At 40.7% G+C, this 24,997-nt stretch overlaps 1 protein-coding gene across 6 annotated transcripts in view; it reads left to right on the forward strand.

The window, feature by feature from the left end:
- PLXNB2 (plexin B2) overlaps positions 1–20,034 on the forward strand; it is a 257,534-nt gene extending 237,500 nt beyond the window's left edge. For all 6 annotated transcript variants that reach the window (XM_084516756.1, XM_084516753.1, XM_084516754.1 and 3 more), the window contains 10 exons: positions 1,046–1,202; positions 2,248–2,348; positions 3,264–3,348; positions 8,351–8,505; positions 10,189–10,349; positions 10,951–11,098; positions 11,629–11,693; positions 12,424–12,499; positions 14,501–14,575; positions 18,092–20,034. In XM_084516756.1, coding sequence (XP_084372882.1) covers positions 1,046–1,202; positions 2,248–2,348; positions 3,264–3,348; positions 8,351–8,505; positions 10,189–10,349; positions 10,951–11,098; positions 11,629–11,693; positions 12,424–12,499; positions 14,501–14,575; positions 18,092–18,196 — 1,128 coding nt within the window. In that variant the 3' untranslated portion in view covers positions 18,197–20,034. The remainder of the gene's footprint in view (positions 1–1,045; positions 1,203–2,247; positions 2,349–3,263; positions 3,349–8,350; positions 8,506–10,188; positions 10,350–10,950; positions 11,099–11,628; positions 11,694–12,423; positions 12,500–14,500; positions 14,576–18,091) is intronic.
- Positions 20,035–24,997: the final 4,963 nt, after the last annotated feature.

Below are 24,997 nucleotides of genomic sequence, written 5' to 3' on the forward strand. Positions count from 1 at the left end.
TTCATTTCTGAGGTTTGACATGATGAATTTAGGTATCATGCTTGGCAGGACCATATCAGAGAGCTCAGATGCTTAGGATCACTGGCTGATCTTGTGACATGCCTGGCCTCCAAAGCCATCCGACTAGCAAAAGATCCACAAAGGCATGGTGTTGTGCTTATTCAGCTAGTGAAAGAAAGAGGCTTTTTACAGTATCTGTTTGTTACGGGTGCTCTTTCCTCCCATGAAGATTTACTGCCCATCATTTCCTCATTTGCTTTTGTCTGTGTTGAAATTGACCTATCTAATGAAGCTACTTCTAAAAAAATCCCCCTAGATTTAGCAAACTGCAGGGTTTTGGGGGTTTATTAACATCAAAAAAAAAAAAAATCAGTAGTATTTTAGAACTAACATAAACTACTTAGGTATACTAATACATGCTTAATGAACAGCTGGTCCCTGGAGATAAAGTTACAGGACATGGGCAAGTCACTACTCATCAGTTGAGCCATGTTAAATCACCATATGTACAGTCAGTCTGCTCAACGAGAAGTAAAACCAGAACTACAAAGATAGCATAAAGGAAGACAAAATTGTTCAGCTACAGTATTCTAGGAGCTCAGAAAAGTGCAGCTCAAGTGATTATTGGTAACTCATTAAATTTAGGCACTGCATGACTTGTGCTTCGCTGTGTCCCAAGTTATCAGGCTGCAAGAGAAATGGTCCTGCTGTTTTGTACTTTTGCCTCCCCTTTGTTTTAAATTTTAATAAATTACCAAGACTCAGTAATAGTATCATATTAGACATAAGCAAATCTATTCTACAGCTTTTATATTTAGTCATAATGGGAAGAATTAACTGGAATTAAAAGAGCTGGTTGGCTGCATAACAGTGAAGGATCTCTCAAGGAATCCACAGTCACATTGCAAATACGTGCTGCTGTGCAATAATCATTGCACAATGAATTTTAAATATGGTTTGCATTTAAATTATCCAGAAAACTAGATTTAGAGGTAATTCAAGCACTGGTTTGTCTTATTAACCATATATATTCTTTCTTTTACAGACAGTAAATGTGTATGTACAAGACGGAGGAACTGATTCCACACCTGTGAAAGTGCTTAACTGTGATACCATAACACAAGTGAAGGAAAAGATAATAGACCAAGTCTATCGAAATCTGCCATGTTCTCAGTGGCCAAAAGCTGAAAGTGTAGCTCTTGGTAGGTAGCTAGTGATCCTATATTGAATAGGTGAAATGTGTTTTGTAATTTTGACTTTTCCCATTGCCAAAAATTTCTACAGAAGCAACATTGGAGGAAAAAAAAAAAAAAAGGAGGGAGGGGAGCTGAACTCACATTTAGCTGGATGCAAATACAGAGCATTTTTCCACAGTCTTAATATGCATTAAAAATTAATGCTTCCCTATAGAGTTCTTTTTCCCAATTCTTAAAGTTTTGGTCTACTGTCATTAGTGTGCAAAGAGCCTGTTAATGACTGTTAGCACAAATGTATTCATGTCTGACAGAATCAGTATTTCAGGTACTAATTAATGTGATAATGACAGCATGGACAATTAACTGATGGAGAAGTAATGATGCAATTTCAGAAACCGGTACTGATTTTGACTTGCCTTTCTAATGATTGTTCAAAAAAATTATAAGTTAGAGGAGTTGCACTTTTAGGAGATGATGAGCCACCCAGCCTCTGAAACTCATCCTCCTTGAAGGCTTTTAGAATTGCTTTTCTCTTCTGGAAAAAAAAAAAAAAAAAAAAGGAAAAAAAAAAAAAAAAGTGATGTAACTTAAAAGGCCTAATAATCTCATAATAGAAGCTCTGTTTAAGTAGTTTTGCAATATCCTCATTACTGCCTTAACCTGAAAGTAGATAATGCAATTTTTGCTCTTCAGAAAATCTTAGTAAATTACTTAAGAATGCCTTTATGCCTTTTCCAATCCACAGAAAATCCTACTCCTATATTTTGGTCTGGTAGCATGTTCTTATTGTATGTACTTGTAGTATTCTATGCAAAGGAATTTAACTTTCCATGGAAAATGATCTGAAGTCATGTACGTGGCTGGGAATAGTTTGTGCAAGCTTCTATAATGAAGGCCAAAGCAATAAATAACACACATTGTGACATGTGCCAAATTACTTTTAATGTTCCACAATGCGTCAGTGGTTCTCTAAATTGAAACATTCTTGGAGTAGTTATTTTTGCACACGGTTAAAACTGTGTTTTTTTTTCTCATTTTAATTGCTCCTTAGAGTGGCGTCCAGGTTCGACTGCACAGATCCTCTCAGACTTGGATTTAACATCCCAAAAAGATGGCAGATGGAAACGTATCAACACACTGATGCATTATAATGTAAGGAGGTGTTTCAGAGCAGTTGTTCACATCTGTTAACTGTTCTTTAGTAACAAATAAAATCTCTATTTGTTTGTAGAGAAACTTCTGTGGTACATAAGGAATCAAATGAAAAACTAGCTCTGGGTCTAGGCAGTAACAACTTGGGGCGCATGAAAGGCTAGGTCTGGACATATTGCATAAACATCTTACCAAAAACATATTACCTAAATGCAGGCACTTTGCTTTCATCATTGTTGCAGTGTCCAAATCCAAATTCTCCTTTCAACATTCAAAAGCTCCCTGTGCCTTTGCTGGGTCTCATATTCATCTCTTCTTTTCTTTCCTCTGCCACTTCCTACCCCTGAGAATTATCTTTGTCCTTGCTCTGCTGCTAAATAGATTTTGGGTTGGTCTGGTTTGCTCAGCAACGCAGTCAGGAGAGCAGATGTTGATGTCTCTGTACCGTCTGTTTTAAGTTTCATATTGTGCGTACTACCAAACACATGCAGTCCACTTATCTTGCCTTTGTATTCTACTCATCCCTTTCTGAAAACAGATATCCTGGTTAGGAAAGGTAGAAGTTAGTTTTCTCTCAGAAACAGACAGCTCTGATTCTTCATGATAAAATCCATGTTTGTACAAAGGGCCCTCACACTGGATTGATGAACCACGGACGTCTTGTTGATGTCTTGGAAGTGCTTCTAGCATTTTGAGTAATCTCAGAGGAGGTATTGATGTGATCTCTTATGAAAGGAGATGGGTGGCAGTCTGCTCTGAATTGCAGACCCAGTTGCCTAATAGGCATTTGAAGGGCAACATTTATCATAGGTCCAGATATCCTGCAAAAGATTACAGAAACAACAGTTTAGCTGTTAAGAGGTCCAGCCATGCTTACTTCTTTTGAATAACGTCCCTGTGCTTGTATTTTCAAAGGTCCGAGACGGTGCCACACTCATCTTATCAAAAATGGGAATTTCCCAGCAGCCAGAGGATAATCAGCAAGATGTCCCAGGGGAAAGTAAGTATCTTGGGGCTGCCCTACCTCCCAAAATGACTAGAATTCCACCAACAGAAAGGCAATGACACTGTTGTCTTGATACTGTTCACTGAGCAAATCCATGGAAGTAGATATTTCCCACCAAACTATATAAGGCGTATTTGTTTTGTGTTGTCCTCTATATGCTTGCAGTGGTTTTCGATGTCCTAGTTATAAAAGCCTGAAATAATGAGGCTTTAACCATAACTCGTTTGATGAGTCCATAACCCAGCTTAATAGAAAGTGCTCTTAGAAAACATATCCTGGATATTTTGGTTTTTAATCCCATTACATCTGTAGCCATAATATATGTTTCATCTTTCCAAAGCTTTACCTCTTTTTCTCCTTCCTTCTTCCCTTTATTACTTTCCTTTCCGAATTTCTTCCATTTACTAGATTGAGAACTGAACGCATCATTCAGAACCACAGGACAGACCTGTTCCCCTGCTCTGTGACATAATGGATCTGATGTAATTTCTGTATTGCGCTTTTTACAACTATATTGCTTTGCAGACTCATCTCTGCACATGCATATTTTGTGTCTCTCTCCCATGGCAGGCACTATTTCATCAGCTCTGTTTGCTCGTTTGTTTTGTTTTGTTTTTTTTTTTTCTGGGCTGTGTTGTCTAGTTGTGTTCATTCCATATGTTACCTCTTTAGATTCAATGTTTTCCCTGATTTCTTTGTTTCAAGGTTTTCAATCCACTGTAAGCTAGTATCAGGAACTACCTTAAAATGCTTCCTCTCTTTCATGTCACTAATACAGCCGTTACTTAATCCTAATACTGCTGCTTGCTACAATAAGCTGGACTTCTCAATGCTGGAGACAGCGTGTCAGCTTAGAACCTGTCTTTCAAAGCTTTTAGTTCCCTGTGTCGGTACTCTGTCTAGACCAATTTCCTTTATCTCACAATCTCATGAAACACAATATCCATTCCAGCCTAAAATGTGCTCAGATTTTAATGGAAATATTTACTTGTAAATTCGTGTTCTTTGTCACATGATTTCCTTTACATTTTAGATGTTCGATTTCTCTTATTTTTATCCTTACATTCAGTTATTTTACATGAGTTGGAAATTAGATTTATGGAATGATAATTGTTGAGATCATTCTTCGTTTCATGAACCCATTTGATATACTTCTCTGTCTAGCATTGATTGCAAAAGCCATTGGTTCACCTAATAGTTTCATTCCTTTAAACAGATTTAGCGATCTTAGATTGAATGGGTTCCAAATACTCAGCAGTCAGACTGGAAATAATATACCAGAAATGTACATTTTTTCAAGGAGATGGCTCTCAGCTGATAGCTCTGACATGTATTATTGGTATTTAACAAGTGTGCAGATTTCCATTTCATTAGTGCTGAGTGTTGGCCAGGAAATCAGGACAGGCTGAATTGCTTGCCATTTATTTTTTAGTCTTTCCTCCTGGATGCTTCCTGTCAAAACTTCTACCAGCATCCTTTAATGTTCTCTCCCAACGATTATGGCTATGCTTCTGCTGCTATCCTCTCACCACGTTGCTGCAGGTGTTTGCTTTAATTGGAAAAGTGGTGGCTATTCCTCTATCACAGCAGGTGCCAACCCGGATTTTTCACTTTATAAAACATTCAGCTTAATACAGGGGGCAATGAAGTGCAGCAAGGTGAGGAGTCCATTCCTAGTCCATCTTCAGTTCAGTTGCATTGATTGCTGAGATAACTGCAGGTGGTATTCACCTCCACTCTGAAGAAGTAGATCAGTGGATGGAGCCTGATGGTGTCCTCAGCTTGCTTTCCCTTCTTAACACCAAGAGGTGATCAGTCTCCAGATGTGGGTTCCCAGTCTTCCATCCTCCCCACACCTTTGTGTGAGAGAGCAGAGGACCAGATTAAGTGTTTTTATTTGTTTGTGTTTTTTTTTTCCTTTTTTTTTTTTCTTCTCTACAAATGCATCTTTAGCTATTCAGTATACAGACGCTCTTTGAACACATGTGATCTGTACTCCAAGATGGACAGACTCCTTAGCTATATGTGTGGCATATGACATTGTAAAGGAGAAGCAGTCTTCTGGGGACAGTGCTGTCACATGAGGGTTCTCATTCATGAAAGAAAAATATCTGTAGAGACAGCTCAGATCCCAAAGCATGGAGTGAAGACAGCTTCCACCTTGTTTCTTCTCCACACCCTGTCTTGTGCAGTGGTGATTTGGGAAGACGACATTTTGTGCCAGGCTAGCCCATTTTCTTTAACACCTAAGGGTCTTCAGAGCTAGTTGGTGCCAACTTGTTCTTTCAGAAAGCTATAAAATGTTACAGAGCTAGTGCAAAGCAAGAGCCCACAGCGACAGTGATTTGTGAGATGCTATGTGTATAAAAGGCAGAGGAGAGGATCAGAGGCTTTCCCTCCCACACATACGCATTTATATGACACAGGGATTTACAGGGCTGGAATAAATAGAAATCCTATCTCTGCTCTATGAATAAGGCTTGTGACGAAGTGGTTTTCCTTTTATCCAGTCTCTCATTAACTTGCACCTTTTGCATTGAGAAATGTCAGCTGAAGCCATTGACTGTCTGCCAAAGCACTAGGCTTTGCACAGAACGAAAATGTAAAACCATGTTCAGAGATGTTGCTCTAAAACCTGGCATTGCTTCCATGCTGCTTTTGATTCACAGCTTCTAACAGGAAGACACTGGAAGCTGGCAGTTGTGACAAATTAAATGCAGAATCCTTTGCTTCTGGAGATAATAAATGCAATTACTAATTTGTATCAAGATGGAGAATGGTTTCAATGATTTTATGCTAGGATTTCTGTACTGAACTATAAGCCAATGCAGCGTGTTCTGTTGAAAACTTATTCTGGGTATTTCTTTCTGTTTTGTTTTTTGTGAAGGGGTTGGTGTCGTGGGTTTTATTTCTTTATTTTTTTCAGTTATTCTGCTGTGGAATAGCCAGAGGGCTGCAGATCAGAAATACTGATTAGCAGATGTGTGTAGGACAGCCCTTCCTCCACCCACCCAGAGCAGCAGCATGTTCTCAGGGGAGGATGGAGCGAGCTTGCTGCAGGTCATGCAGCAGGAGGGGGCCATGCTGGTCGCCACCAGCCAACTGGCCTCTGCCATGTCCCCACCTGGTTCGTGCCATCTTGTATCAGCCAAAGAATGCACGAGGGGCAGGAGGAGGCATTCAGGGGGAAGCATTTGACCCAGTGGGTACAGTCCTCTCTCCACTTACAGCTTGATGCATCTTGTGGCTACTACAACCACAAAAGATAATGTTCTCCCCTATATTTTACTTCCTTCGCCCCCTAGGTTTCCACTGGGAAGATGTTATCTCCCGGAAGTCTGGTCTCCTCCTAGCAATGTGCTGCTGATACGTCTCGTTGCCCCCTCTTCTGCATTTCTCTTCCTCTTTCTTGCTGCTATTTTTAGCAATGAACTGGGATCTTTGTTTTGCAAAAACTTCATCCGGTTGAGCTGCATTCCCTTTACACCCTACTTTCCTATCAAATAGCTATCGTTTCACTAGGAGCCAATTCTTCTGTTGCTGAACAAACACGCCAAATTAAGCCATATGTAAGGGCAAGTAACCTTAGTGGAATCCCCCTTGGTTTCTTCTCTTTACTGCAAAGTTAAATCAGGCCACGCACCATCAGCAGGGCAAAGACAGGATGAATTCCTTTGAATCACAGGAGGAAGTAGAAGTGTACCAAACAACTGACATGGTTTAGTTTCTTTTCTTACTGTGTGATTTCATCCACTTATTCACAAGAGTAAATAACAGGCATTGCAAAAGAGACTTCAAACTTCAGGCCCATCAGCAGTTCTTACTGCACTGGCAAACGGTTGTTATGAATGGCATCAATTGTGAAATCACAGCTGCTTCAAAATAAAACAATAGCTTTTATTTCTTTCTTACTTCATGCACATGAACTTCCAAGTCAAATTAAGGATTTCCAAAGGACAACAGCATTAAATATCTCATTTTTCCTTGGCTAAAAGATCTACCTGGTCAAAAGGAAGTAAAGGCACCAGAAGCCTGCATAGCTTATGCTTTCCATGAGAATATATGAAACAGATTCATGTGGAAGTGTTGCCTTGGCCAGATTACATATTAATGTTATTTTCTTCTATGATATCAAATATTTAACACACATCTGGTTAATTTAATGTAGATGTTGAGGAACTTAGTTAATAAAGTACTGTGGCCAAAAGTTTGAAAGGACAAAATTTGTGCAATTAGAAACTGATATTTCTCCACAGTAACTGTAATTCAGTTACATTATACACATATACTTATATTAATGCATAAAACTGAGCTGTATTGCAAAATAATTTGTGTAAGAGGGCTGAATCACAATTTTTATGGGAAAAATAGCTTTCATGTTTTTAAAACATCAATGCTTTTAAATGCACTGATGCAGTAACCTCGACTGGAAAAGCACTGTTGACTTTTTGGAATTATGCCAAGCAGATATATTAACACATACTTCAGGATTTAAAGGAAGAACAAGTGAATTTGCCACTGCCAAATTCATCAGAGCTTCTACAATACCATGTGTTGTACCCAGAGCAGGCTAAGATTGTCCTTTCTATGGGGGCTGTTGGGTCAGACCTAGCTCAGTTTCTGTAGCTTGATCTTGTTCACCAAGGGGTAGAGTATTTCACTGTGTAGATCTCCAAAAAATGTGCATACTGTGCTCGCACGACAGAAGAGGAGTTTCCTTATTGTATACTTACTTCCTCTCCTTTTTGTTCTTAACAAAAGCAAGCCACAACCCTACTTCAGTGCTCCTCTTGTAACATAAAGCAATACTTGTGTATTTATGAAAATTCAGTTCTTGGGTTGTTAGAGGGGAACCAAGTAATCTAGGTCCTCTTGGCAAAAAGAAAGGTAAGTTAAGGATAGAGTGCAAGGGTCTTACAGGTACTGATGTGCATGATTATTTCATAATTATTTTCAGGGGAGAGTTTTTTGTAATTATTGCAATTACTGTTTCTAGGGCATGCACTTCTGGAAGATGAAAATAAGGTCTGGCATCTAGTTCGGCCAGTAGATGAAATTGATGAAGGCAAATCAAAGCGAGGCAGTGTGAAAGAAAAAGAGAGAACCAAAGCTATTACAGAAATCTACCTGACAAGACTTCTGTCTGTGAAGGTAAGGGTCAGATGTCACAGTTACACTGTGCCTCTATAGATTTTGACTTGTTACCAAAGAAAATGATGCAAATATTAGTCATGCTGTTGGCTGAAATTTTTCTCTGTCATGTACATGCAAGCTTGTGTTCAGAGCTTCAAGTGATTAATATGCCCTCAAGAACATTGCTGGGAAAGAGATAAATTTTAACTCCAGATGAAAGCCGAGAACCATAATTCTGAGTTAGCTAAATGAGGATTTTTCTTGCAAGACAAAGATGGATATTCTCTTCTGTGCCACCTGTTTAAATAATATTCTGTAGGTTTTTATTTTAAACCAAATGCTTTACATACTGCTACAGAGCCTTTTGTTTCCCCATTCTTTGTTTCCAGTGCTGCAGTATTATCTAGAAAAATAGTAAAAATGTTTTCAAAGGGTAATAGTCCTTTGAGAGTATTTTTAGTGTTTATACTGTAGAATGGATCACAACCAAAATAATTATGCTAAGGATTCCTCCTTGCAGAAGGAGCTTAGGATAATGTGTTTAATGACCAAGACCAAGTTCTTCATGAAAATGGGAGTGACCTGACTCCAGCTAAGGCCATTTGACCAAGTGTGAAAGTGGACCTGAAAGAAAGTCTGTGTATGGATGGCACAGACTTGCAGCCAGCAAGATGCATGTATCCCTCTTATCTCTCTGTTAACAAATATCTCTCTGTTAACAAATCCCTTTTCTATTCCCAATAGCCAGTTGGCAGATCATTGCCAATCTGGAGCTTTACTAACTTGTACAGAGCCGGTGAGGTGCAATGACTGGGACCACAGCTGCCCATACAGCCCAGGACTGGTGAAGTGTCCTCCCTGACTGCACTGCCAGCACAGGGGTTTAGGGCTCAGTCCCTGCCCAGTTTTGGGGCTGGCAGCTGGAGTGATGGAGAAAGAGAAGATGCAGCCCTTCAAACATGTCCATAGGGCCAACCAGCTGAGTGGGGATGGACTGCATGTGGCCTCAACAAGGTCATCTTCTCACTGGGAAAGAGAAGAAGAGAAAGAGAAGACTGCACCCTTCACAAAGGGACAGTCTCAGAGGTCATGGTCTTTAAGGTCCTGGCAGGTTCAGGGATCCTGACAAAAATGCAGTCCTCCCAGGGATGCTTCATCCTTCACATTTGGTGGAGCTCATGGAGCTGGACCAGGATGGGCATCTAATGAGACCCAAGTGCTTTCCCCTGCGCAACAGGTCAAATGGTCACTGGTGCTTCTTCCTCTCAGTCTCTGTTGTAGTGGTACATGATGCTCTAGAGCTGGGAAGCTGCAAAACAATTACAAATTTTTTAGCAATTATTTATGTGTACAATGAACTTGAATTGTAAATCTATTGTAGAAACCAGATTCTGCTGCTTTAGACAGGCAGAAAGCACAGCTTTCCATGTTAACTGCATGATGATAATGGATGAAGTCGGAGCCTTTCAGACTAGAACATAAAGTTGTTCTCTAGAAGTTTTTTATTGTTTGGGCTGTTTGCAAAGTCAATTCATTAAGAAGTTGTTTGTATGTTTGTTTGTTTTGTCACTTGGCACCCTGCATCACCTGGCACTCAGCGTTGATGACCTTCAGTAACTGCAACTGGACTGAAGGAAAAAAGGGTCTAGGATAGCACTCAGTTCAGCTTGTAATGCAAATTTCTTTTAAATTCACTTTTAGGGAACACTTCAGCAGTTTGTAGATAACTTCTTTCATAGTGTGCTCAACTCAAACCATGTGGTGCCACCAGCTGTGAAATACTTCTTTGATTTTCTTGATGAACAAGCAGAAAAACATGACATCAAGGATGAAGATACCATTCACATCTGGAAAACAAACAGGTATGAACAGAGTAATAATTACATTGCAGGGAAATGAGACTGTAGTTCCCAGGTATGTGCTGTCACTCTTACCACTAATCAAAGTAAATTTCATTTGTAATTCTCAGAATCATTTTAATTGAGATAATATGTTCATATGATCAAAAGGATTCCCTGTAAGTCTGGAAGTTGCAAAAAATTATACCTACTTATGGGATAACCGTTGGCAGATTTACCTCTTTGCTTTTCATCTTTCCTCAGAGAATAGGAAAGCAAGAAGCAAAAGAGACTAGATTTACCTGTCAAAGCACAAAATCTAATAAAATGTTACTCAGGTAGTTTTTCTAACCACTCAGACATCTTCTCTTGCTGTTTGGGGACACTTAGGATTCTTCTCAAATAAGCTTTTCTCATTTCTCTGTGTGAGATACAAAGGCTTCATTTCCAGACATGAAAACCAGACAAAAGATAGCTTGGGTAATTGTTGAAATATAAAATTAAGTTTCACTGTAGTGAGAAGATCAAAACGCAAAACCCATATTTAATTTCATGTGCTTTGCTTGTTGTATAACATTTATTGTGTAAAAGGTGTTTTTTTCTTACCTTTTTCCTTGCTTTGCAGCTTGCCTCTTAGATTCTGGGTAAACATACTGAAAAATCCCCATTTCATCTTTGATGTTCATGTTCACGAAGTAGTGGATGCTTCCTTGTCAGTCATTGCACAGACTTTCATGGATGCTTGCACGAGAACAGAGCACAAATTAAGCAGAGTAAGTGATTTGCATTCTACATCCTGACTATTTTCATGCCTGACAAGACACGGGGCATTGTCCTAAAACAATACCCATTCTCTAAGAAGATACAGCATTGATAGTTTCCTTTTGGTTTTATAATGAAGTTAGCATTTCACCACTTAGCAGGTTGGTGAGCATGTCATTGTTACTGTGTAGTCTGCCAACTGAGTTCCTAAAAAGCAGAAAATATCAACTGCTTTTATAAAAAACAAGTTTAAGAAATAGTTATTTCACGTCCACTGTAATTTAGAATTATCCTCCATTGATATATTTGTCAAACTTGACAAATAGTGCCGTATGTAAACTTCATCTTTTTAGGACAAATAATCCCACCCATTTACCGAAGTAAATTTTAATAATAATAATAGTAAGCATCAGAATGTTAATATCCACAAAGCTCAAGTGCATGTGATTAGGAAGGCTTGATCTTGAGTTCTTGACTTCATGCTTTTTTCTTAGAGACATTCATAAATCAACCAAATTTCTCTCTATTATATTTTTTTCAGGATTCTCCAAGTAATAAATTACTTTACGCAAAAGAAATCTCTAACTATAAGAAAATGGTGGAAGAGTAAGTATAAAGAGACTTTTTTCATGCTGATTGAGAGCTGTTAGGGTTTTAAGCCTTTGTAAATGTACTTAGTAACAGGAAAAGTGAATGCTGACACAGTTGAAGTCAACTGCCAAATGTTAAAAATTTTACACCTGAACATTAAAACATTCCCTTGTCAGTGGTGTTCACAGTGTTGACATGGAGTGGCATTGTGACCCAATGCGTGTCCATGTCTATGCCAGCAGATGGACAGAGTTATCTGGGAAAGAACACAATGCTGTTCTGCATGACAGCTGTTCTTACCCATGATCTGTCTATCCAGCACTGCACTTCCATAACTGAATAGGGATCAAATCCTGAAAACATTTTCACAGAGACATTTTTTCTATTCAGGCTCTGACTTCAACATTTACCGATTTGGGAATTCTGTCAGTACCACTGAAGGTCCGCTAAAGGACTCAACTCTTCCCAGCTGATGACTTCAAAAGTTTGAAGACATGAAACAATCATCAGCTGGATTATAAATAGATTTCTTTCCTGTGTTGTGGTCCTGTGTAATCAGGTGTGATTTGCCTTTCTTGCAAGGGTATCAAGTACTAATGACTGCTCGGAGACAGCATGACTAAATGAAGCATTGGTCTGTTGTGGTGGAACATCTCCTGCGCAATTAGGAAGCATGTTTAAAATAAATGCAAAATGAAAATTTTGTGTATTTCACCAACTGACAGTTTGTTTTAATTTGTTGCAGTTACTACAAAGGCATTCGTCAGATGGTGCCAGTTAGTGACCAAGATATGAATACCCATTTAGCAGAGATTTCTAGGGTAAGAATAAATTAAGTTTCCTTGTCCTGAAATTGAAGCCAAGTATAGCACTGTTTGTCTTCTCATTCTAACTCGACAAGTGGGTTTATTCTATGTTGAAGCATCAAATGAGTTATTTAATACATCTCTGAAAGACTCCTGCTTAGTGTAGTGCTTTTTAGCCTTTTGAAGTGTTGATTATTGAATGGAACCAAGAATGGCTATCGTCACAAATCTCTCTGAGTGATGTAGGTGCCAGAGTAAAGTGTTTGAATTTTTTCACATCCATTGTGGAAAAATTACAACACTGCTGAAAGGTGTTTTCTCTCCACAGCACCGAGAGGGTTTTTAGCATTGATCATGCTGATAACAAGTGGTGGCTGAATTCAGACTGCTATCACAGCAACAATTTGACTCCAGAAATGAAAGGGAAGTCGCACACGTTACATATAGTGCATTTTAGAGCTGTCTCTATGAGGACAATACTTCTGCTTTACACTGCACACAAGAAGCCCATCATATGCCTGCTCGATAGGCACTGCTTCTTTTCACAGTATAGGTTACTGGGGGTTACCTGTGATGGAGGAGAGCAGAGGGGGTTGATTGGTAGCTGGGGGCTCTGGTTTCAGACTTGGGGAGAAAAGACACTACAAAACCTGCTTCATTCTTGAAAAAGCCTGTCTGCTGTGCTGCTTAGCTTAGCTAGAACAGGCTTGTGCCTTCAAAGCACTCGATTTAACCCAGAGAACCTGCAGAAGCTCTCACCAATCTGAAAGGAAAGTGTTTAGCCTGAGCAAAGAGATACTGTATGTACTGGCTGGTTTGCTCATTTGCCTAATTTATTTTAAGAGTCCTAGTGGTACAAGGATGTTTGGGGAATTCTTGTGATTTGTTTATTTCAGTGCCCTTAGGACCTAACATTTTGCAGATTAACGTCCTCGTGAGGATGTTTCTGTTTTCATTCAGTCACTATGAAACTCATCTGCAGTGACATTTCATTTTCCAGTTCATTTTATTTATTATAAAATTTGAGATGTATGTAAAATTAAAATGTTTGGTCATTAAAAGTAAAATCAAAGGAATGTTTTAAAATCAGCAGAATATGTTGATCCTTTCTATTTACATTGCAAATTATGATAGAAGTAAGTAGGAAAGGACTGATGGAACATTGCAAATTTTGACCTGCTCTGGAAGTGACTATTGTAGGAAAAAGAAAGATGGATGTTTCTCTGCTTGTTTACAACTTGGATAATCATTTGTGCCAGTAGCAGTATTTTGCAATTCTTCATTTTCTTAACTAATTTAAAAAACTAAAGGCATAGCTAGAGAGTTGAATCCTATACGTTTGAATGAGAAACATCTGTTTAGACAGTCAGAGCACATTTGCTACACAAGTTAAATGTCATGGGGAGAATGAAAGGAGAGGTAATGGAAGGGTTATTTCTTGCATCATTGAAAGTCCCTCTCCTCTCTTTCTCCCTTTCTTTCCTCCCGCCCCCCTTTCCATCTTCATGATTCAAATGGCTTTTTCCAAATGTACATGTGCTTACTATCTCGATGAGTTACACCTTCCCTATAGTGAGGTGTGAATAATTTCAAGCAGTTACAGAGCTGAAGAAATGATTTCAAACAGACATGGCAGTGACAGAACCAATGTTTAGTATCTCAGCAATATGTAGATTGTACTGACTGAATGCTTTAGTTATACGTACCCATGTTGTTAACAGATGTTACAGCTGTAATCTGTGGTCTGACATTCAAAATTCAAAATACTTTCCACCTCCTGTGCTAGAGCTGCAGACAGGCCAGAAAAACACCAGTGGGAAAAGCTTGATCTAAAAATCACCAAACAAAAGTTTTCTCACCCCTTTTTCTGCCTCAGCATCACTTAGCAAGAGTTACAGGATGCAGAGCTTGAATTTGACAATGGGACTGTGTGCTGTATCCTGCAGTCATGCATGTGTGTAACTTTCAATTGTGATGAAATTTTGATGTTTGCTGCTTACATGTGTTGTTTAACAGGCACATACCGATTCCTTAAACACACTCGTGGCTCTACACCAACTCTACCAGTACACTAACAAATACTACGATGAGGTAAGTTGTGGGGTTTCTTTTCTTTTTTTTAATATAATTATAGTAAAAAGTTTAAAATCTAACTTTCCCTGGATAATCAGGTAAAGGCAGTGCTGAACAGAAAGCTCTAACTTCGCAGTTACACGCCTTCCTTGGCAATTACACTGCCTAAGGGTATATTCTTAGAAATGAACAGCTTCACTATGGGTTATCTCATTTTGGTAGTGATTGCTTAATGAGATCTGAAAGAGAAATAGATTTAAAAATCCTTTCTCTTCAGTTCTGCTATCCTAATGCCTAAGAATTAGGACATTAGAACGTCACCGAGCAATTGCCAGAGCTATATAAGGTTTCAAGCCAGTAGTTTGGTGGGGATTTTTAGGAACAATCCATTAAACTTGTTTTGCTTGTAGGAATGGGGCATTGCCTTTTTTTATTAGTTAAGATGCACTTAAAACTTCCATGCATGCTGCCGTCCCCATTTTGCTGTGCCAAATGAAGTGCCTGCCCAAGGTAAACCCAAGCAGAGCAACTGCTGAGTATAGTCAGATTCAAAAGGAAGCTTACAGATTCAGCCCAAAGTGTTTCTTGGATTCTACAGGCCCTGTGGAAAGGGGGACAAAGAATATCCCAGTGTTGCTGGGCTGTGGCTGTGGCTCTCCGATCTTAATCTGAAAACAAAAAGAGAGAAGGAAACTTTTATTCAAAGGTTTCCATGGAAATGAATGCCTCCAGAAAACTCTCAGAATTAAATCAAAGCAAGTAAGAACAGATGCTGAATCAAAAAAAGGAGTACAGCACATGTGAGCTCTCTTCAGTTGGTCCTGCACCTCAGCACAGTTTTTGTTTTCACTTATATTTAGCAGCAAAGGCAGTGTCTCATCTGCAGCTTCACTGCAGCTGGTTTCTGCAGGAGCAGCCAGCTTTTCACAGCTTTAAATACAGATGTAAGCAAGGGAAACCAGCTCATCCTGAGACTACTTTCAGTTGGTATTAGTAGGAAAAATGACTGGAGACACACAGGCCAAACTGATGGTGTTGGTTTCCTCATCCCCAGAGCTGAGGAAACTTATTTTCAACATGTTCCAGAATATCTGCAAAAAGCCACCCATATCCTTGGCTGCATCAGAAGAAGCGTGGTCTGAAGGTTAAGGGAAGTGATTCTCCCCCTCTGCTCCTCTCCTGTGAGATTGCACCCACAGTGCTGTATCCAGCTCTGGGGCCTCCAGCACAAGAAAGTCATAGACCTGTTAGAGCAGGTCCAGAGCAGAGCCACAAGGATGATCAGAGGGCTGGATCACCTCTCCTACAAAGACAGGCTGAGAAAGCTGGGGTTGTTCAGCCTGGAGAGAAGAAGGCTCTGGGGAGACCTCATTGCAGCCTTTCCGTACCTAAAGGCGGCCTACAGGAAAGCTTGGGGGAGACTGTACCAGGGAGTGTAGTGATGGGACAAGGGGGAGTGGTTTTAAATTGAAAGACATAGTTTTAGATAAGATATTCAGAATAAATCCTTTAGATAAGATATTCAGAATAAATCCTTTACTGTGAGGGTGGTGAGGCACTGGAAGAGGTTGTCCTGAGAAGCTGTGGATGCCCCATCCCTGGAAGTGTTCACGGCCAGGCTGGATGGGGCTTTGAGCAACCTGGGCTGGTGGGAGATCCCCTGCCCATGGCAGGGGGGTTGAACCAGGTGGTCTTTCAGATCCCTTCCAACCTAAACCATTCTGTGATCTCTGCGGCCTGACCTGTTGTAGAAGCACTCAAGCAACCTGTGAGACAGACGAACCATAAATTCCTGCTTCTTCCATACTCCCCTGTCCCTGCACCCAGTCGTGGCTTCTGGATTCTCATGTTTGGAGGCAGGCACAGGCAGAGCCTCCTCTCTGCTCAGCTGTCAGAGCTGATCAGTGGCAAGCCAGCAAACCACAAAGCAGAACTGCAGCCCTTCCTTTTGCATACATCACCATATAACAACAAGATGCATCTGATCAAAAGGCTGCTAATTCAGAGTTGGGGAGATAATGCGTCACGAACCATTCAGTAAAATAAATCAAGCTTATTTATTTTCCGTAAAAATGTTTTAATTTGCATAAATTGGAACATTTTGCGGCTGCCCTTATCTTCATTGCTGAAATGGTGGTTGCCAGCATGTGCTGTACCTTGCACAGCTCTGCAGGGCTTGACAATGACTAAGTGGGTATGCTCTAATTGTCCACATTTATATGAAAGTTATATTCACCAGCAGAGATAATCATGAATTATTTAGTCTTGATTTGAGGCGTTACAGCTAGGTATAATTGTTTAAATGAAGGGAACAATATCAAATTAAATTAGGCCCTATTTAAATACTGTAATAAGAGTTTATTAACTGTCTTGTAAAAATGTTTTCATGCTCTAAAAACAAATCCATTAAGTCAATGATTTCTAAACAAATTTGCTCCACTGTTTGAAACTCTAATGCTGTACCAGTCCTCAGAAGGGAAATTGTTAGCTAGATTGGTACTGACTGCGTTAACCTCCATTGTCAGTAAAGCAGTGAGAACCACAGGTAACGACAGGCAGACTCGATTTCTCCAGTTCTTGTACTTGCAAACTTTAGGTAGTATTTAAGCATAGGTAAAGCCTTCTGCTTGATGACAGCATCTGACTTTTATTAATAAAGCCAGTCCTAGCAAAAGAACAGTTTTGCCATGTAATACATTCTCCTAATGGAGAAATCTAATAGTTGGTGGAAAAGTTTCCCTGAAGGATGGTAGGAATGAAAACCTTTCAAAACCTTTGAAATTTGATCTTGAGAAGCCCTAAAAAACTCTATTTGAAGAAAAGCCTTCTCATAACAGTTGACCTTTTCTAGCTTTCATTTTAAAATCCCTGGTGTCTTAGAGTCATACTTTGCTGTATATATTCCGTACAGCAGAGACTGTGTGCAGGATGTTGGGGGGCTCCTCCGATGAGTTGTTTGCTTCCTGAGCTATGTTCTACCAGCCCAGGGTCTCAGCTCTACCTCAAGAAGCTCCCTGACACTGTGACCAGTCCATTTTCTTCAATATATTGCCTATAGACAGACAAGACTTTTCCTTGCTCTGAGCTATGCCCATGCGTGGACCACCCAGGAGGCGCTCATAACCAAATCTCATGGGGATGGGGCTTAGTTACTGCTGGTAAATGACCCTTAAGCCTTGTAGGATGTGCTGTAAGTAAAACCACAGCTTCTTACATAACTGTAAAGTCAATGCTTCTGATGTTTTCTCCCTGCCTGCTCCGCCTTGCAACATAATATTTCAAAAGATAAAGTACTACCTATTAATTTGCTTGAATCCTGGCATAATGGGAAACATCGTAGTAACTTAGATAAAGTAATGGAGACGATCATTTTTATTGTCTTCATGTAAAAATACAGCATGGAGCCTCGTAGATGGACTTTATCTTTGGTGCAAAAGACTGGAAAACCAAAGCAGTATCAAACACTTGGTCTGGGAATGGTGTCATATATTTTAAGCTAAATGATTCTAAACATTCTGTGTTTATTTCTTCCAGATTATAAATGCACTTGAAGAGGATCCAGCTGCACAAAAAATGCAGCTTGCCTTCCGTTTACAGCAAATAGCAGCTGCATTAGAGAATAAAGTGACTGACCTTTGACTCAAAAGCCGCAATAAAGAAATCTGATCTAAAGATGTTCAAATTCATTGTTCCTATTAAGGAAATAGTGTTCTATTTTTTAATGTATAATTACAACTTTAAATGAAAAAGTTCATGTTTTTTTGATAGCAGAGGTGTAATGTAAAAATTTTTAATGTAAATTATGCTTCTAATTAAAATCTGTGTTGTGTGTAAATGAATCTTCTGTGGGAAAGAAAATCCTTTGGCTGGGGGCAGGGTGGGGGGTGGAAGAAAGCAAGTCTGTAGTTCGTTTAATTTCGTAGGATCCGAGACATCAGCATTTACATTATGCAAGTAAATTCAATACTATAGCATCCTCTATATTTTAAGCAATATTTGTACTAGAAAAATAATGGCATATTCAGAGAACCATGCAATATCCCCTTTTGTTTCGATAACTGGAAATTGATGTCCACACAGTTCTAAAACTTCATCTGTGCTCATCATGAACGTCGTAAACGATGCGTCTCATTTCTCCGCGAGGTCCGCAAATGGGATTTGCTACCACACATGGTTCTTAGGTTAATTATTTATGTCCATGGTAATGCACAGAATTGCACCCACCACAGCTGGCAGAAACAAAAGCAATGTCATGCCTGTAAGGAGGGTTCTACTGATGAAGTCTCATTTGGTTCAGAAACCACTGTAATGGAGAATTAGTCCTTAAATCTTTACAACTCTTTGTTATTATTGTGAGTTTTATGATATATGCTAATGTGCCTTACTTGTACTAATTCTGTGAATCTGATGAATGGTTTTGTAAAAAGAAGCAGATCGGAAAAAGAAATATTTATGTGCTATTGAATGACTTTTGTGTGAAAAACATGACCAGCAGAATGCTTGTAATTAGCTGCTTGCCGAGAGTGTGCTGTTTAACATGATTTGATTCTGTATAATATCTTATTTTAGAATGGTTCTGATGATTTTTTTTTTGAATCTTGGAACTGTCCTAGAAATACCATCACTTGTTTCTATTGTATTTGTGATGTAAAATACTAGTATGATATTGGAAAAAATCATATACCCATGTAATGAAAACCACTCAGTCAATTTTGAGCCTTGGAATGCTGCATTTGATCAAACACAAACCATAACCCATAGCAAAGAAAATTTAAATATCTTGTCTGAAAGCGTGCGTTTACAATATAGGTAAGCTACATACAAATCAGAAAGTTAGGTACGTCTTCTTCAATTGCTGTATTGCACATCAGAGGACTTTATTCCTTTTTGTCTCAAGACTTTTGGCAGTAACGTAGCATTTTAACGAAGCGCTGCCATCTGTACAAGTTCATTCCTTGTTCCGCCAAGCGCCTGGCCACTGCTTATCCTCAGCAAGCTAACACAGCTCCTGCCGCCCGCTGTCGTGCCCAGCAGGTTGCCATACAATCGGCTTCCCCATTGTTGATTTTTTATTTTTAGTACTTTTTGGAAAGTTCCTGATGTTTGTGAGCGGACCTTTCCTTCAGTTTCCAAAAATCGAAAGCCTCACCAGAACTAGTACAAGGCTGGGAGGTTTTTTCGGTTTGTTGGTTTATGGTTGTTTTATTTTTGTTTTGTTTTGTTTTGTTTTGTTTTGTTTTGTTTTGTTTTGTTTTGAACTTCTTGTATTTGTGTATAATCGTTCCTGAACCTGCCTGGGCTATAAGTTATTTTACACTGTTTAGGACAGAGGTACATTACTGCTGCATAAAGGTGCTTTGCCAGCTACTCCTTCATCAACAAAGGCATCCTAATTTCATGGCTAATCTGTTTCTTTGTCTTTATTTGTAAATCCTGTTAATTGTAAATCAAATACAACATTGTTTTTTTTCCACAAAGTGTCATGGGATCTTTACTGAAACTGGGGGGTGGGTGTTAAAAGGGGCTTCCAGTTCTTCCTCTGGGGGTGGTGGAGCAGCAGCATCCAGCAGTCTGCGGTCAGTAATGGAAGAGCGCAGCGCATTTTGCAGCTGCTGTGTCTGACATCAGGCCCTTGTTATGGGCACTTGCCCTGAAAAATGAGAGTACTCTTGAGAAGGGAGGATGCATTGCAACATCCCGTAGCAAGGTCTTCTTGCCTGATGGAAATCCGCCTTGGGATCTGAAAGTCAAATAAAATACAGACTCGGTGGCATCCCTCCAGAGAGACCAGAGAGCCCTGCTCGGGGAAGCAGGGCTTCCAGAGGGGCCGTGCTGTGCCCCCGGCATCACCGACTCGATGCAGAGCAGCTGCAGGCAATCACAAGCTGCTGTGGGCTACGGCAGGACCGTGCCAAAATCCTTCCTGCTCAGGCTACCCGTGCGTGTGTCTGCTGGGGTGTGCGAGTTGTGTGGTGGATCCGTGGGCACTCTTCATGACACTTGCCCTTTTTTCACACCCTGGGGGAGATTTGCAGGCTTTCTCCACTGTCTGACGGTGCATGGGGGCCAATAACTGAGAGCAGCTGCAGCTACAAAGGAGCCTCAATGCCCCTTCTTCAGTTCCTCTGTCTCCTCCCCCAAAAGCACAGAGCTGGACTTTGAATCGAAGAACTGGGATGTTTTATTTTATTCTTTCTCCTTTTGGCTAAGCTCCTCCAGTGCTTGTTTTTCCACTCTGGCGCTCTGCTTTGTCCAGACCTAGTTTTTGGCTTCAGTTTTCCCTGCATTTTAGCAATCTGATTCTTAAAGGCTTCGTGCTCCTCCTTTGGTTTCTGCTGTTCCTGCCATCTGGTTCATCTACAAGATAAAAGAAAAAAGCCCACCGGGGGTCTCCCTCCCTTTTATCCCCTCACAGCCCCTCTGTGGGGCTCTTCTTGGAGCACCAGAACCTTCCCTCTGCATAACGGGAGCATCGGTGCTGGCTGGGAACAAAGCTCCTGTGCTTGGACATCTACCAGCCATAGTTCAGGGCTGGGTGCAGGCTGTCAGTCACCACGGGCAGGTCTGAGTCCCATCGCTGGGTTCAGCCTTGTTTCCTTGTTAGTCCTCATTTCCCCAACTGCAAACTGCAAGGGGGGATCTCAGGTACCAGGACGTGGTCCATACCTCTGCTTGCCCAATGCCGAGTAACGCAAACAGGAGCTCACTCTTTCCTCAGTGCCAAGTTTCCCTCTGACACCTTCCTAGGTCTTTTTTCAACTCTACGTTCTATCAATTTATGGGCAACAACTTCTGGTTGGAAGGGACATCAGCTACCTTGTATAAGCGAGGCACAGCACTTCCTCAGGATGGTTTTTATCATCCATCTGCCACAGCCATACTCAAGCCTCCCCGTTTTGCCGGCTGCTGCGTTGGATGTGTGGTCAGCCTGCTCGGACTGAGCTGTTTACTCGCCATCCCTAAAACTGGCTTTTCTGGCACCCTTCTGAACAGCAGCAGAGTCATCACTATAAACAAAAAAATATACAGGGAATTAAGAAGCTCAAATTGGAATTCATGCATTCACAAATTCCCAAACTCTTGTTAACATGGGCGATTTTTTAACCATCTGTGTAAAGATTTTTGAAATGGCTCGGAGCTTGAATTTCAGCTGTCCTGGACTTACCAGCACTGATGAGGTTTTTGTGGTCAGTCCTTTACTGTTCCAGGTGCCCAAGCCATGTTACTAACAAAACTGTTTTCAGCCTTATTATTCCCTGGTAGTATGGACCTACTTGGCCTAAAATCTCTGTTTGTGACCAAAAAACATTTTTTCACATTTCCTGTGGCTGCAACACCTTGATTTACCATGCTGTAGTAAGGTTCTAGTCAGATTTCCCGTTTGTAGCTAAGCACAGTAGTCCTCTGAAGACTTCCTAAAGAATGTGATCATGAGGAAAGACTGCCTTGTCTTTGACTTTTTCAAATCCACTGACTTCTCTTAGAAAATACTCACAGGTGGGGTTTGGGGATTATTAATTTTTTGGTTGACTGTTGTGTGTTTCTGTTTTCCTTCCCACACCTAGAGGTAACCTGTCAGAGCAATGAGACAGTTAACTTCAGAAGTTTCAAGGAGGATGTCTGCTGCCATTTTTCTACCAGCCACTGGCTAGAGTCCCATGCCGTTCTGATTTACGCTCCAATGGACTGGAATTTGGCAATTTGAGCCACTAGAGCTGTTGGCGCTGGAAATCTCAGCACCAAGGCCCTTGTGAATTGCTTTCAACCTCACTCCCAGCTTAGTGCAGTCAGACTCGGCTCCTGAGGCTATCCAGGCTCCCCATCACACAAGCCCTTCTCTTCTTACTGGTCTGTTTTGCCAGCTCTGCCTGGAGCACGGAATCCTCTGGACAATGAGAGACAACAACACACATAAGCTAAAATGATCAGCAATTCTGTTTCATCGGGCTCTGTGCTTGCCCAGTCTGTGTTTCTGTTTTTTATTTTGAGAAACCTTCCTTCAGCTGATGAATGATGAATCTGAAAGGCGTGCCTGTGAACAAGAGTTGATCTGTCAGCCTTCCTCCTTTCTTAGCCTTTGTCCTAGGGCAGCCTCAAAACGATGGTGAAAGACTTGGTGTTTGACAGTCCGTGCAGAACAGGAGGAGAAGAGATTCCCTAGACTCACAGTTATCAGTACATTTTAAAGTATTTTTGTTGCTGTTTCTTCAAACTGTGGCAACTCTGTGGCTCAATGGCAAGGAGCATTTCTCTATCAACTGGGGAAGAAAGTGGTTTCTCCTGTGCAGGCTTGTAATAACCACCCAGACTCTGTGAGAGTAATGCCTTTGTACCAGTCTTTTAAGGCTGCCTTTGGTCCTGCCTGTGCATACTGCTTGCTGCTGTGTGTCACTCCCAAAGAAGACAAAAATCCTATTATCATTCATCGCCAGGCAATCAAAAGCTATTTAATTTATCCATGTATTCCTGGCTCTTTGCTCCTTTTCAGATAATTGCCATTTGAACCAGAAGAGAGTTTGAGTGAGTCTCCTTCTCTTTTTTTAAGTTTTCAAAGTACCTATGTGTCTTAACAGATTGAACTCTTTAGAAAGAAACTATTTCTTCAGTGGGACAGAGGACAATAGCTCATGTACAGCTGTATATGGCTTGTCTTAAAAGGAAATAAAAATCCTACCATGAACCACACACTGTGTTTTTGAAATCCTTTATTCAGTGCTCTAATTCTGAACAATGTTTTTGGCTTATTTAATTCTCCTCAAAATTGAATACCGAACAAAACTCTTTTTTTTTTTTTTTTTTTTTTTTTTTAATCTACTGTAATAAGAAAGGAGTGAAATGAAAAATGTATTCCTTTGATACCCTTAATCTTTCCTCTCCTGTGGCTATGCTCCTATTCAGTAAGAGATCATACTTGCTAGTTGCAGGGCCTGGATGCCAAGCCATGAGATAGAAAACAAACCAAAATCCATGTTTCCTGCAGCTGCATCTGGGTCCATGGCAATGCTCACAATTGCAAAACTGCCTCGAGGATGTTATTTGGAATTTTATTGTTGTTGGTCTGGCTGGTTTCCTTGTCCTCCTTCGTGTGATCCTTCTTTGTGTGGTTTTTACCTTGCCTTTCAGTGGCACCGCATTCCGCCGAAAGCCCGAGGAAGGAAACAATCAAACAATCACTGTCTGGATTATTCATGCACTTTTCATCTCCGAAGCGCCCCTGGGGGCACTCGCGGCCCTCCCAGGCTCAGCTCACTGTGGAACAACAGAAGTGGATGTTTTTATGCTAGAGCGGACAGTCTGACTGGAATATTTCCATCTGTCTAAACCAAGCCATGTTTGTTTTGTTAATAAAAACCCACTGGTTGAGTACAGTGCTACTCATATCTGATGTACGAACATCCTCTCTGAGTTGGTCTAAGCTCTACCTGAAGCCTGGAGCACCCTCTAAAATTGTGGCCAGAAGCAGGCGTGTTGGAAGAGCAAGCTGTACCTCAGCAAGCTGCAGAGGCAGCCACCCCAATATACTACTGGCTGGCCAAATAACCAACGGACAGAAAGGGCAGGGTCTGAAGCACTCAGAGCATCGAGCAACCACTGCCTACCTAAGGGGGCTCCTTCTGCTCTTTGCTAGGTCTCCCAGCTGGCCTCAAAGCCTCTGCCCTAGACTGGCAGCAGCACTACGCTACCCCAAACTAGAAAGCACCACAGTTCTTGTTAAAGGTCCTCTTAAATAGAAAAAGGGCTAAATGCAAGAGGTCTGCATTCAAATTTCTGTAAAGTTCAGGTTTGCCTGATGGGGTTATTTAGCCTCGCTGTTGCTGTTACTGGACTGGTTTGTCCTATGAGGCTGCCATGTGGCAATGGTACCCAGAAGGCCTGTAAGGAGGCCTAAGTTTGGGCATGAGCTCAGCTGAGGAAGCAGAAGGACCACCATTGGTTTCAGCAGAAGAAGGTCTAGCATCCTTCATTCTGTTCAGCCATTGCTATATATCCCACCCCTTATTTTGTTTTCCTTGCACATTTTAAGCAATTGCAATTCCCTGTTTGTACTCCAGCATGCTAGAAGTCAAGATGAGAGCATCCATCTGTTTTTTATTGCTATTTTGGAACTACAGGTCTGGTATTTAATAGGGTCATTTCCTGGTGCACTTAACCCCCTTGCAGTACTATTTGGTAGAGAGCTGCGCTGAGTTATATTTCTGTTTGCTATGTTATGCTGATGGCTTTGACCTGGCTATCTGCAGTAAAAGTCTCCAACCACCCAAGTGTCATAGCAGCTTTTGATTTAGGTTATGGTTGTGGTTTTATCTCTCTTTCCAGTGAAGGGAAGATTAGTAATGTTTTGTCTGCCATTTAGCTGGAAAATGTCGATAGTTTAGGTGCGTCCCTGTGAGCAGAGAGGGGAAAGGGAAGGCGATGTCCTTCTCCTACGAAGTGTTTTTG

The sequence above is a fragment of the Aythya ferina genome, assembly GCF_964211825.1.
Source record: "Aythya ferina genome assembly, chromosome: 1".
NCBI classification, from domain to species: Eukaryota; Metazoa; Chordata; class Aves; order Anseriformes; family Anatidae; genus Aythya; species Aythya ferina.